This window comes from Suillus subalutaceus, assembly GCF_016647625.1.
Source record: "Suillus subalutaceus strain FC151 chromosome Unknown DFJ58scaffold_87, whole genome shotgun sequence".
NCBI lineage: Eukaryota > Fungi > Basidiomycota > Agaricomycetes > Boletales > Suillaceae > Suillus > Suillus subalutaceus.
In genome coordinates, this window is record NW_024540336.1 from 1 (window position 1) to 12,264 (window position 12,264).

The window sequence follows — 12,264 nt, forward strand, 5'->3', positions numbered from 1 at the left end:
CACCTATGGTTGGTAATACAGATGGCACCATAGTACCCTGTGTTGTTCTACCTGGGAGGTGTGCGGTGTTGTCGCTTCCTGTCCAAAGGCGATGTCTTCAGCATGTGATGTAAGAGGAAGCTCCCATCCGTGGTATGCGTCTTCCCGTCACTCAATTCCAGAACAAGTGTCTTTCGGTATCAGATATGCACACGGGGATATAACTCAATATCAGTGTGATCCAGTAAGGTAGAGTAAGACAAACTGCTTGCTTGCGTAATCGATATCCTTGCGCCAATATAAATCACGTACTTTGAATATACTCCAATCACTCCCACGTCTACCTGTCACGTTCGCGGTCTCATTTCACAATCTCTCTGAGGTATTCACCACCTTTATTCACGACTTGATATTCGGAATGAAGCGTTCTGCGCCGGGAGACCATTTCACGCCGACAATGCGCAAGCGCTCCAAATATGACGATCTACAAACCGACCAGACGGTTGACAATGTATGTACAAGTCCTGCTCTCCGTATATATTGACATCCGACACATTCAAGGACGAACTGGACGAAGACGTCACCCAGCTACGCTCCCCCAGTCCACAGTCGATCATGGGTCGGCACGTGCGCGAGATCCTCGAGATGCTGAGTCGCGTCGAGTCTCAGGTTGAATACCTACAGGAGGAACGTGAAGAAATACTTAGGGCGCACGAGAAAGACGTGGAACGGTACGAGGATCGTATTGATGTGCTTGACGAGGAGGTTCGGTATCAACAAGCAGTCATCGATGTCATGAGCAACGACGTCGATCGGCTCGAGGAAGAGACGGCGGGACAGAAAAAAGAGATCGAAGAGTTCATTGAACAAGCACGTCGTGATACTGTTGCGCGGAACAATCGCCTTGCTGCATTGAAAGACCAGATTATTGGACTTGTTGAAAACGCTAAGTTGTAGTTTCGAGTCTCATAGATAGCTACATAGAATATCTAAACGTCTACTGCTCTCACGAGACTGGTTTATCATACGATTGTAATGGGCGATTAACAGCTGAATCTCCCGTGTATGGCATGTCCTTCAAGAACTCTTGGCAGCTGAGAGGAATACACGCGAAGACTTGCAGGTGAGTTCATCACAAATGCGAGCACATATTCATATATTCTTACCATTAACGTTCAAACAATTCGCACTAATTCATCTGGCCAAGGCGAGATACCGGACCAAGGTTTTACCAGGCCCATTATCACCAAGTGCGTGAAAGGGTACTGGAGAAATATCCATCAGCAGTGCGATAACGGAGTAGCGCACATAAACTTGAGAAGGGAAAGAACGCAAGGATCATGGACGTCATCGCTATCGTCGTCAAAATGTGAGTGTTGCGTTGCACTATGCTGAATAACATGGACTCACCCGACTCAGGTAACTAAATCCAGGCAAAAAGCTGCCATCAAATTTGAGGAAGAGACTGGTAATCACGGAGCCGTTGCCATTATCGATACCGATTTTGCCTCTGATATCCTCTCATGTGGTGAATCCGACTTGTCAGATGATTCCAAGATGCGCCGACAGGAGGCGGAAGTGGGAAAGACTGCCAACAGGGTCGTTGGATTTCAATGGCGAAGTGTCGATGTAAGTTCCCAATTGCAGCTATAAGGCCAACATTATCACTCACACATGTTGCATATCCAAATATGTTGTGTTCCTTCGATTTCTCACTCTGAAATGTATGAAGGACTCGAGCTCAGAGGTTGCGAAGGACGTAGCTGTGGACCCACCTACCGTTCAAGATGATCAAATGTCAGCGGCAGCAGATAACGTTGCTGAATCCAGGACCGAACGTCCCTCCAAGCGCCGAAAAACAGTCACGCGTGCTCTAACGCGCCCTGAAAAGATGCACAAGAAAGTTTGGGATGTTGCGCCGGACAAGCTGAGTGACCGCAAGCCAGCTTCGGGTAAGAATTCGGCACCGTTCGCGAACATGGTCAGCAACGAGTGGAAAGAAGAGCATCATGATATGAAGGTCCTGGAGGGAGTACCGTGGTTGAAAGGGTTTTATGAGCAATTAAAAGACTCGGATGACATTCTTGAGGAGGATCGTACCTATCTGCAGGAACTCGATGAGTGGCACCTGTAGTGAAAAGAAGACCTTTTTAGATACCTGTCTTGATACAATGCTGATCAGCGGCCTTTAAGGCAAGCGATCCTGCAAATAATAGCAAAAAGTATGCATTACAAATAGCCTTGGAGGAGTTGGAACATACCCTGCACCACGATGCTCCATGACTTGTTGGAGTAAGTATCGTCAATTGGAGGCGAGCATGAATGCGGATACGAATAGGCGATGCCCTGACGATCCCCGAGCGGTGGCAAAGCGCGCCTTCAAGCGCTGAAGAAGGACGAGAGCGGCAAATGTGACGGACGAATGCAACTCAATGCGGTGGAGGGCGTACGAAATGAAATGGGGGAGTTTGAAGACGAAGGAGGGTTTTCAGGACAGGCGAAGAGATGAGTAATGAGCCGGGCGCATAAGCACGAAGCCTGCTCATGGCTATAGAAGGGCTGGTATGACGAGTAGAAGGTTGAGTTGATTGCGGTTGTGGATGAGATCTAGAGGCAGAGCATGATAAGTTTGGGACAATGATAGTCGCCCAAACCTTGGTCCTATCATCACCAACTGTGACCATTGTCATCGCCAGTCGGCCAGTGATCCAATCCAAGTCGATGAGAGCCGACAGTTGGGTGTCTCGATCGGTGTACTCTCCAAGCTCCCATCAGCGTATGTCCACTGATGCGCTGGGATATACTAGTATTAAGTGTGAAGTCGCCCATGAAAAAATTACTTCCAAATAATCCCATACTTTGTTGCGCATGCCACACCAGGGTTTGAACCAGCGCATGCGCCCAAACCAGACAAAATGTCCTGATCGACAATTCGCCATAAGTAGCGACAGGGACGGCTCTTGGGATGGTGACGTGAAAGAGAGACGAAGAGTTTGACCCTACTGTTCTTGAAGCATGGTAGCGCCTCCCATTGACAACAACATATTCATAAAATGTTTCTTCGCGATCGAGAGGCGTGCTGTTTCGAACCAATGGTTCATCCCCACGACAATGAACTGGAGTATATGGGAAGCGAAAGCAAAGTGTACGCGCGAGAGTGCGATACGTCTCGGTAGACATGACCCGGGAAAATGTTTGCATAGCTAGTTGAAATTAGACTCGATATAAGAATAGAGAAGCAAGGCATACCATCTGTTTGAACATTGTCCAAGTCTTCTGACAAAGCTGCCAGTCCAGCTACAGTTCCGCGCTCCTCTCTTGATGCCTTGAGCATGATCTCGGCAGCTTCACATGGAAGGGAATCTTTAGGATAAGATAGTAGAGAGAAGGTCTTGTTAAGTAATCAGTGAGACGTCGCGGTGAACACAAAAATGACTCCGAAAGCTTACTAAACGGCTTGTTTGACATGTACGCTGGAATTCGCAAAGAAATGTCGTCTCCAGTTCGCCGTCTGCGTGATTGTTAGTCTTAAATGGCTTCAGTACTTTGTTGAGTCGTTCAACAAGGAAGGTCCAGAAGTCGTGGATGGGCCAAAAATTTCGAACACAATCGGCGATGTGAGTAGCGTAGTGATGGTTTGGTTTTATAGCGGCTGAACCATATAACTATGCTCCCACAAGAACATAGGTCAAGTTGAGTAATAACTGACACACCTTGATGAGTTCGGCGGTGTATTCTCGATGTAATCTATCGGCTTCGTTAATCTCCGTGTCGCAGATAACACGTCGTACGAGGATGCGAAGAGCATAGCACACCTTCAAGAAGTTGTCTGGATCATCTGGGTGAAGAGAAAATTTCAGGTCATCAAGGAGGGGGAGGGGGTGGTTGGTGCACGTCGCCCTCCGGTAAGTCTTCAACTGTCAGAGATGTTGCCTTGCGCTTCCCAACCACCTTCTGTGATACGTTCGTTACCATATGTCAACAGTTCCGAGCGCTAAAATTGACACCTTTTGAGCAGCGCGTGCTTTCTTTTCAGCCGCCAACCTGAGCTTCTCTGCTTCCTTGGCTGCAGCTGCCTTGAGTCTGGCTGTGTTCTTTGCTTCAGCCAGCGCGAGCTTTCCTGTGCAATTCGAGCTTTCTCAAGGGCATAGGCATCCGTGCCTTGTTTGTCCGGTCGTCTCGTAGGAGATCAGCGCACCCTTGCGATTGGATGTCTTGCAATAGCAGCGAACGAACATGATGACCGATGGGTGGGTGCTCTAGTAAGGGACAACGCGTTTGGACGCGCGCAAATGGATCAGCTTGTCACGTGAGCCTACTACAAATTTATTCATAAGTACTACTTGCCAAGTTGGGCGTCGTTGGCGAGTTGGGCTTGATAGTAGCGAGTGAATTCTATAGGGGTCTGCACCTCCTGCGATGTGTCTATCTCGGAGTCCGTCTCGGCTTCTGTTACACTCGCATCTACCACAATAGTCGGTGTCTAACATATGTAGGTGTCATTCAGCACCACAAACGAATACAAACGAGCATCGAAACAACTCACGATATCGATTTTTTTCACATCGGGTAAGTCAGACTCTGGTTCTGTAACGCTCTCGTCAACCTCGCGAGTGTTTGCTTTGACGACTGGTGAGAAACAATTGACGCTGCTTGAGTCCATCGAGTAACAGATAGTAAGTATATTGAAAAAAAAATATTGCAGCTGTGGATGGATTGGCCGCATCTTCCAAGTGCACCTGTGAATCATAAATATGGGTGGGCACCACCGGTGCCTGTGAGCTGTCGTTGTCGATTCCATCACTCGGCTCAGTTGCATGATGGACTCCGGACGCATTCTGGAGGCCTTCTTGCGTTACGCCTCCTTCTTGCGATGTTCCCGTTCCCTCCACCTTGGCACTTATTGCCCTTGGACCCGCATTCGCCAGTACATTCGGAACGCTTGCAAAAGCCTCAGTTTCATGATAAGTCGCGTACTAATGGATTATTGTCAGTACTGGAGCGTAACATATACTCACATCGCCTTTCGTACTTCGATTCTTCTCCTTCCTGTTCTTGGCCATGTGCGAAGATTAGTGGACAGCGCTGGTCTTGATGGTTATCGGTAAAGGTTCAGGGTATTACAGCGCCATTTCCTAAGTTCAATCCATCGTACTTAGCAAATGAAAGAGTTCGTAATATATTAACGCCTGAGGGGTAGTACAGCTGGACGGAAGGGATCTGCACTGATACTGTTACTGTGGTTGTACAAAAAGGATATCATCCTCCCGTATACCTGGGCTGAGAATCCCTCACCTGACCTCATCCTCGGTCACAGGGGCCAGATAGAAATCCTCTGCGTATGATAGACACAGTCAAGGCAGGAGTACCGAAACAGATATACACATACATTGGCAACCGTCAAGTTATTGCACCATGTGGGGACTCTGGCCCAACAAAACGCAGTGATTGTACGCGATGTGCGCGTGGCGTGGGAAGGTCACGTGATGGTTGAAATGATCGACTTGATATAGTGACTCGGCAAGGAGGATCTGAAGCTCGATGCTCGCAAGGTGTGTCACCTGGGCATTTCACACCAGCAGTAGATGCAGCTGGGAGATTCCAGAAAAGTCATCATTACAGGCTTATCCATCAACGAACTCACCGGTGCACCCTCCACTACCTCAATCGCTTCAACATTGCCGCCCCTCAAGTCCTCTCCAAGTTCAACCTCTGCCGCATAGCTCGTGTCATCAACGCTGAGCAGTCTATTCCCAAGGTCGAACCGGCTGTTCTAAAAGCTGAGCAGGGTGTTTCAAAGGTTGGGCAGCGTATTCTTATGTTAGAGCTGGGCGTTTCAATGATTGAGCAAAGGTGTTTCAAAGTTTGAGCAGGGCGTTCCAATGGTTGGACAGGCTGTTTCAAAGGTATGATTTCATTCTTTGCTTGCATGGCGCGATTCACGTTTTTTTCACGCAGACACTTGTCATCACCACGGCTGAGCTCCTCGCTATCACCAAGACCACCCTTGCTGCATCCATCGCAGGGGACTCGTTCACCGCTGAAAAGGTCCTCACTCAAGATATTACTACTGACACCAAGAAGTTCCTTCCACTCTTTCGTAATGGCGCGCAAACGCGACTGGAACAATGCACTTATATGGTCATTTCAGAAATAGGTTTCAAACTTGTGAAAAAAGTTCTTTTCATGGGCTGGTACATATCATGGAGGGTACTTCCAGGAATGATATGAGCCAACAATTAAAGAAATCGGCGGTTGGGTTGTGGAGATATGGCCAAAATACTGACGTTTTGGCCCCACCACCATATGTCACCAATATTGATCTCCAGGTGGTCCAGGATCATCACCAATCGATTCCTACACCTAAAAAACCCTAGGACAGGCCTTTACAGTATCGGTCTTAAGTTAAATTCAAGCACAGCAAAATATAGGAGGTAGGAGGGGGGAGGAGGACCTTGTATATCTCAAGAACGCGATTTTTTCTAGGAAATCTGGCTCGACCATCATGTTCAGATGGATCAAGAACCCCCAGGAAAAATGCTTTTGGAGCACTGGCAAGTCATGGAAAGTCTGTAAAAATCGATCTTTGTGGGGGGTATGAGGCAAACTGACATATTTCAATTCAAACAGGCTAGAAATAATCTGGGACCATCTCCAATCGATTCCTGTGATCATAAAACACTAGGAACATCCTTTGATATATCAGTATTCACATAATATGAAGATATATGAGATAGGAGGGGGAGGGGGACCTTGCATATCTCAAGAACATGATTTTTTCTGGCAAATCTGGCTTGACCATCATGTTCAGAGGGTTCAAAAACCCTCAGGAAAAATGCTTTTGGAGCACCAGCAAGTCATGGGAAGTCTGTAAAAATCGATCTTTGCAGGGGGGTATGAGGCAAACTGACATATTTCACTTCAGACAGGCTGGGAATGCTCCAGTACCATCTCAAATCACTTTCTGTGATCATAAAACACTAGGAACATCCTATCTATATGAGTTGTCAGCTTTGGGTCCCATAGAATTCATTCGAATGAATTTCCTTAAATGGGTTAGTGATGTCCTGAAATGGTAGGAGAGGAATCAGGATTTCGGTTAGAGAGGAATGCCAAGTCAGGTCCCATGAGAAAAGACGGAATCTGGTGATGTAAGTGTCCCGAAACGGTTAGGTTCCTTGCCAAATATAGGCATATAGGACGGAAGGAAGAGGAAGGAAGAGGAATGGAAGTGGAATGTGGAATGTGGAATGTGGAATGTGGAATGGAGGAAGGGAGAGGAATATCGACACAGTGGTGGGAAGGTGGTGCCTAGTATTCCTCTTCCTTCCTCTGTATCAATATTCCTCTCCCTTCCTCCATTCCACATTCCTCTTCCTTCCTCTTCCTTCCGTCCTATATGCCTATATTTGTACATGATATTCGTCTCCCTTCCTCCATTCCACATTCCTCTTCCTTCCTCTGTGCCTATATTTGGCTTAGGGGAAGGAAGAGGAATGTCTATATATGGAAGGCAAAAACGGAAATGAGAGGAATGTTCATGCACTGTGAAACCACGGTCAGTACCTTTAGTACGCCCAACGAAGTTATACATCTAGCGGCTGGCCTGCAATTTGCCAGGGTTAAGACTGTAGTTGGGACATTATGGAAGGTCAATGATAGCACTGCGCAGTGTTTAGTCGAGGCATTCTACAAAAGCTTGTGTGGGGATGGCACAATGAATTCCAAACGAGCTGCCCGAGTGCTGCACCAAGCAGTCCAGCGGTTGGCCTGCGACAGGGACATGCCTTTAGACTAGTGCATAGTGTTCATGCATATTGGTGTATGATCTCTGTGGAGCTCGAGCCTTGCTGACCGAACGCGTCGCGGATCCCTTGACAGATAGTGAGTGTGTAGATCTTCTGTAGAGCTCGAGCCTCACTGACCGAACGCATCGCTGATCCCTTGATAGTATGTGAGTGTGTTGATCCTCTGTGCTCAGGCCTCGTTGACAGAATGAATTGTTGATCCCTTGACAGAAAGTGTGTGTTGATCTTCTGTCGAACTCGGGCCTTGCTGATCCTTTGAAAGCCTGTGAGTGTGTCGATCCTCCTTCGAGCTCGAGCCATGCTGTGCTCTCGCTTTCTACTCTCACCCGCTTGTGGTATGCACAGATTTTGTAAATTCTAATTTTGTTCTTCAAGTTTGTATTCAAACTATTCTAAGCTGGTAAGCTCGACGCCTACCTCAATGCGAGCATTGAGACACTGGACGCTCGAACGGCTCAACTACGTGCTTCATGTTCTCACTACTTGCCACTACTCGTCGCTACCCATTATGTTCTCATTTACTTGTATTGGGCCGCGGCTCAGGCCGAGCCAGGCCAAAGCCAAGCCGCCATTGACGGCTTTGGCCTGGCCTGCAGTTCTTCAAAGCTGAAGCCGTCTGAAGCCAGGCCAAAGCCTCGGCTTTCAATCACTACACTGGGCATTTTGTTGAAATCCAAGAGGGAAGACTGTCGGTTCTGACTTAGGCATGGACAATGAGTGAGAGGTATAAGCACAAGCTAAAATGGACAAGGGTGAGCAATGTCACCTGGCATCCTAGAATATTTGCTGTTTCGTTTTCATATATACTAGCTGTCAATGTACTTACTTTAAAAGCGCCCATAGTAGTGTCCCAGCATCTCAGTTCTTTTTAAGACACTGAGATGCAAGTGGGACTTCATCACCTGTACCATATGAAGTGCAACACAACATAGTGTACTTAGTCCTTCTTCCCAAGCTGTTATCTCGTCTTCATGACAATGGCCGGTATGTCTCATGTGTATTTTTGTGTTGGTTTGATCTCATATGACGGTTGGTGTATCAGGACGCATTCAAAGGCAGACCCCCTTGGTCACGAGATTGGTCGCACCATGGCACGTAGCGCATTCGATGCAGCAATCGAGGAGTACAATTAACGTGGGGGTGTGATGAGTGATACCGAGGATGATTAGTATGAGTTATTATCATATTGCCAATGGATCCCATTTTTTCGAATGGTTTGAACCGCTGAGTGATTAACGGAGATACTACTGTCAACTATAATTCGGTACTGCCGGTAACCGGACACATGGCTGATCCTATAGAGTGCTATGTCGAGCAACTTCAGCAATGCAGATACTCAGCCCAGCCGCAACTAAGCACTATCTCACGCTATATTGTGACAACACTATGCTACCAGGTGTCTGAGAGTGGGGGGGGTAGCTACCCAACAACACGAGCAACATAGTCTATGTAGATCTACCCTGCAGCCCGACTTTTTCCTGATGCAAGCAGATGAGACCGAAGAGAGCTAAGAGAACAAATTTCATCTCGGTCTTTAGCAAGATTACCCAAACACAAATACAAGAGTGTCAATTGGTACTCGAGTCTGAAAATCCTGGCTTCTTTCTTGTTGGAGCTGAGATGTCCGACATCATACCTGAGCTCTTTATTCCTAATGCTGAGGTACATATAGTCTTGTTTATCCCGCCGGCCTTGTCTCACTATAATATCTCTTTGGCTCGCTCATATAGCTTTGAATACAAGCCACCTGTTGCATGCAGTACCTTTCACTCATTTCACAACTGCATGGGATTCTGGGGCTCTGTGAAAAACTACCCATGGAAATTTTAACTCACCCCCACCCTCAAGGGGCTTTTGACATGCCCCAAAATGTGTTTTTTTCTGGTCATTTTGACATTTTTTCGCTATCATAATGCAAAGGCCCGCTGTACAGGCCCTCGTGAAGGCAATGGATCTGTAGTATATCCTGTTGTTGAGGCGCCTTCTTCCACTAGCTCCTCTCATAGCAAGTCCAATCGAGGAACATCAAGGTGAACATCCTCGTTACCACAATATCTTCCAACCAGCCATCCTCCGAGTTCTAATTAAAGTCCTGCGAGTTAGTAGCCTCTGCTTGCAAATTGTTGTATTTCCTTTTATGAGGGTTGCCATCAAGCTCAACATCAAAAAGAGTACTATTCAGGTCACGAAACTTGACTGTTGATATAGTACTGTGATCCACCATAGATCATCAACCCATTTTTTGAAGCAGCACAGAATCGAGAAACTCATCGAGGGCAGCTGTAAGGACACTGAGGACAGCAACAAGACCTGGCCCATGCTCTTGAAATTCAATTGAGCATGGTGTGGGCTGGTCCTTCCGACCTCGTTGAAGAAGTTTGTCAAGGTTGCAGTTATGATAGTATGAGTGGTATGAGATGCTTTACTATATTTTCAACTTGACGGTCTGTCGGTCATATCTTACTTACTAGCTGGACTATGTTCTTGGTATCGAATGCTGATATATTTGATTTATTCATACCCCAATTTCCACCCCGAGTTTTTGACCAGCTAATAACATGTCAAAAACGTGTCAAAAACCCTAGGGTTCAAAACTCGGGAGTTTTTCATGGAGACCTAAAGGATTCCACAATGTTTACTACTGTTTTCTTGAAGTCTAAACTCCGTTTTCATGCCATCAACACCTCTCTTTCAAGTTCCCTTACAGTCATTGCCTCTTGCGTATGCTGGAGATATGCGGCAGCCCACCCTCTGCCCTGTATGGGGCTGAAGTTCTCATGTGTAATTCCTGAGAGGGGTCGCTGCTGGGACTACTCTCGATATGGTGAGGGCCGGTTCTCGCTGGGGTTGAACATTGAACGTTGGTTACTGCAACATAATCAAAATCTGTCTCTTGGACTGTACCAGTGCAGGCTCAACACTTGCCAATGAGTTTTTTTCCCATCCGAACACGCCTTGAAGATTCACTGGTGAACAGTTCCTCAGAGGCTCATCTCAACCTCGCCCTGGCCCAAGTGGTTACTGCAATGAAATCGAAATCTGTCTCTGGGACTGACACTACCGCTGGAGGTTCAAAGCCTGCCGACGAGGTTTTTCTCTCTCAGAACACGCCTTGAAGATTCAGCGATGGACATTTCCTCGGAGGTTCATTTCCACTTCGCCTGGCCAAAGTGGTTACTACGTTTACTACAACATAATTGAAATATGTTTGTGTCAGATTTGCGCAAGCCAGAAACCTGCCGACAACAAGGTTTTTTCTATTGGAACACACTTTGACATTCACTCATGGATGGATTCCTCACAGGCTCATCTTAACTGATCTTAACCAAGTGGTTACCACAACAGACACAAAATCTGTTTCTCTTGCAGCTGGTTCGAAACCTAGTGACAACATTTTGGCAGTGTATAGATCCTCAGAGCTCCGTCTTAACTAGGCCCAGTCATTGCGCCGAAACCTCCTTTTTATGTGATAGTCTGTCCATGGAATAGAATTCACCTTCATGCCTTGTGCAGATCGTGTCAGAAACATAAGGCATATCACCGAGATGGGTACGTGCCAACCTAGATTCTCGACGGGCTAACCAAAACTGTTAGGATTACCACCACAAAATGAAACGTTGTTGAAGCTGGAGGCCAGAAGAATGCATGCAAGCTAAGGACAGAGTGAGTCTGATGTTCAGGCAGACGATGTGACCTCCCCAGCCTCGCTGACGAGAACAAGGTACTCACTCGCTTAGAGCAGGAACTCCTGGACGAGGAAACGACTGGCCTCAACGTAAGCACTGAAGAAGATGCTAGCTCATCTGGCAACTCCCACGAGGTTGATGAAGCGAAGGAAGCTCATGACCGTGAAGTTGTAAAATCGGTTCATGATCAAGCTATCGAAACAGCCAGGAAGGTGAACATCATAATGTCGAGTTCTCAGGAACTCAAGGCTCTCGGGTTGTTTCCCAAGGTGATCCAACGAGTTTTTATTTTATCATTGAAGTATTTATGTTATTCTAGGTGGCTAGTCTAGCCGGTAAAGTGCATGATAGCACAACTTTGCAGGAGGAGTTTGAGAAGACTGTTATATACAAACGTGGTGAAGACAGTCAAAAACGGCGCCTCGATCGACGTGTTCCTACCCACTGGAACTCTGATTTTGCGTGTCTCCGCACACATCTCCATTTCAAGGAGAAGGTCCAGTTATTTCATGACACAGAACAATTTACGAGACTGTGCCCTTACACCTGCACAATGGAAGCTAGCCGAGCACTTGGTGCCCGTCCTTGAGGTATGTTTCATATTGGTTTGTTAATGGCAGCGCTTACTGACCTTTTTCAAGATTTTCAATGAGCTCACAAACATATTCTCAAAGGCTAACGTGCCATTGATTTACGAAGTCATCCCCATGCTCGAACATCTCGAGCACGCTCTCGATCAGATCTACAATGCAAAAGACGAGCACCCCGTAATTCGGATTGCCGCACAAGCA

At 46.9% G+C, this 12,264-nt stretch overlaps 4 protein-coding genes across 4 annotated transcripts; 3 read left to right on the plus strand and 1 right to left on the minus strand.

The window, feature by feature from the left end:
• Positions 1 to 397: 397 nt before the first annotated feature.
• On the plus strand, positions 398 to 936 carry DFJ58DRAFT_730302 (uncharacterized protein; the record flags this gene model as incomplete). Its single annotated transcript, XM_041385870.1, has 2 exons — positions 398 to 490; positions 541 to 936. The coding sequence occupies 2 exons, from the start codon at positions 398 to 400 to the stop codon at positions 934 to 936; spliced, it is 489 nt and encodes a 162-aa protein (XP_041241583.1).
• A 383-nt stretch (positions 937 to 1,319) lies between these two features.
• DFJ58DRAFT_730303 (uncharacterized protein) lies at positions 1,320 to 2,113 on the plus strand (the record flags this gene model as incomplete). The annotated part of the gene is made up of 3 exons (XM_041385871.1): positions 1,320 to 1,348; positions 1,413 to 1,608; positions 1,712 to 2,113. The coding sequence occupies 3 exons, from the start codon at positions 1,320 to 1,322 to the stop codon at positions 2,111 to 2,113; spliced, it is 627 nt and encodes a 208-aa protein (XP_041241584.1).
• Positions 2,114 to 2,408: 295 nt separating this feature from the next.
• Positions 2,409 to 4,642, minus strand: DFJ58DRAFT_730304 (uncharacterized protein; the record flags this gene model as incomplete). The annotated part of the gene is made up of 8 exons (XM_041385872.1): positions 2,409 to 2,653; positions 2,713 to 2,772; positions 2,838 to 3,182; positions 3,229 to 3,370; positions 3,429 to 3,506; positions 3,693 to 3,896; positions 4,391 to 4,462; positions 4,526 to 4,642. The coding sequence occupies 8 exons, from the start codon at positions 4,640 to 4,642 to the stop codon at positions 2,409 to 2,411; spliced, it is 1,263 nt and encodes a 420-aa protein (XP_041241585.1).
• Positions 4,643 to 7,513: 2,871 nt separating this feature from the next.
• On the plus strand, positions 7,514 to 7,777 carry DFJ58DRAFT_663512 (uncharacterized protein; the record flags this gene model as incomplete). The annotated part of the gene is made up of 1 exon (XM_041382374.1): positions 7,514 to 7,777. One exon carries the CDS (start codon positions 7,514 to 7,516, stop codon positions 7,775 to 7,777), a length of 264 nt encoding a protein of 87 aa, XP_041241586.1.
• Positions 7,778 to 12,264: the final 4,487 nt, after the last annotated feature.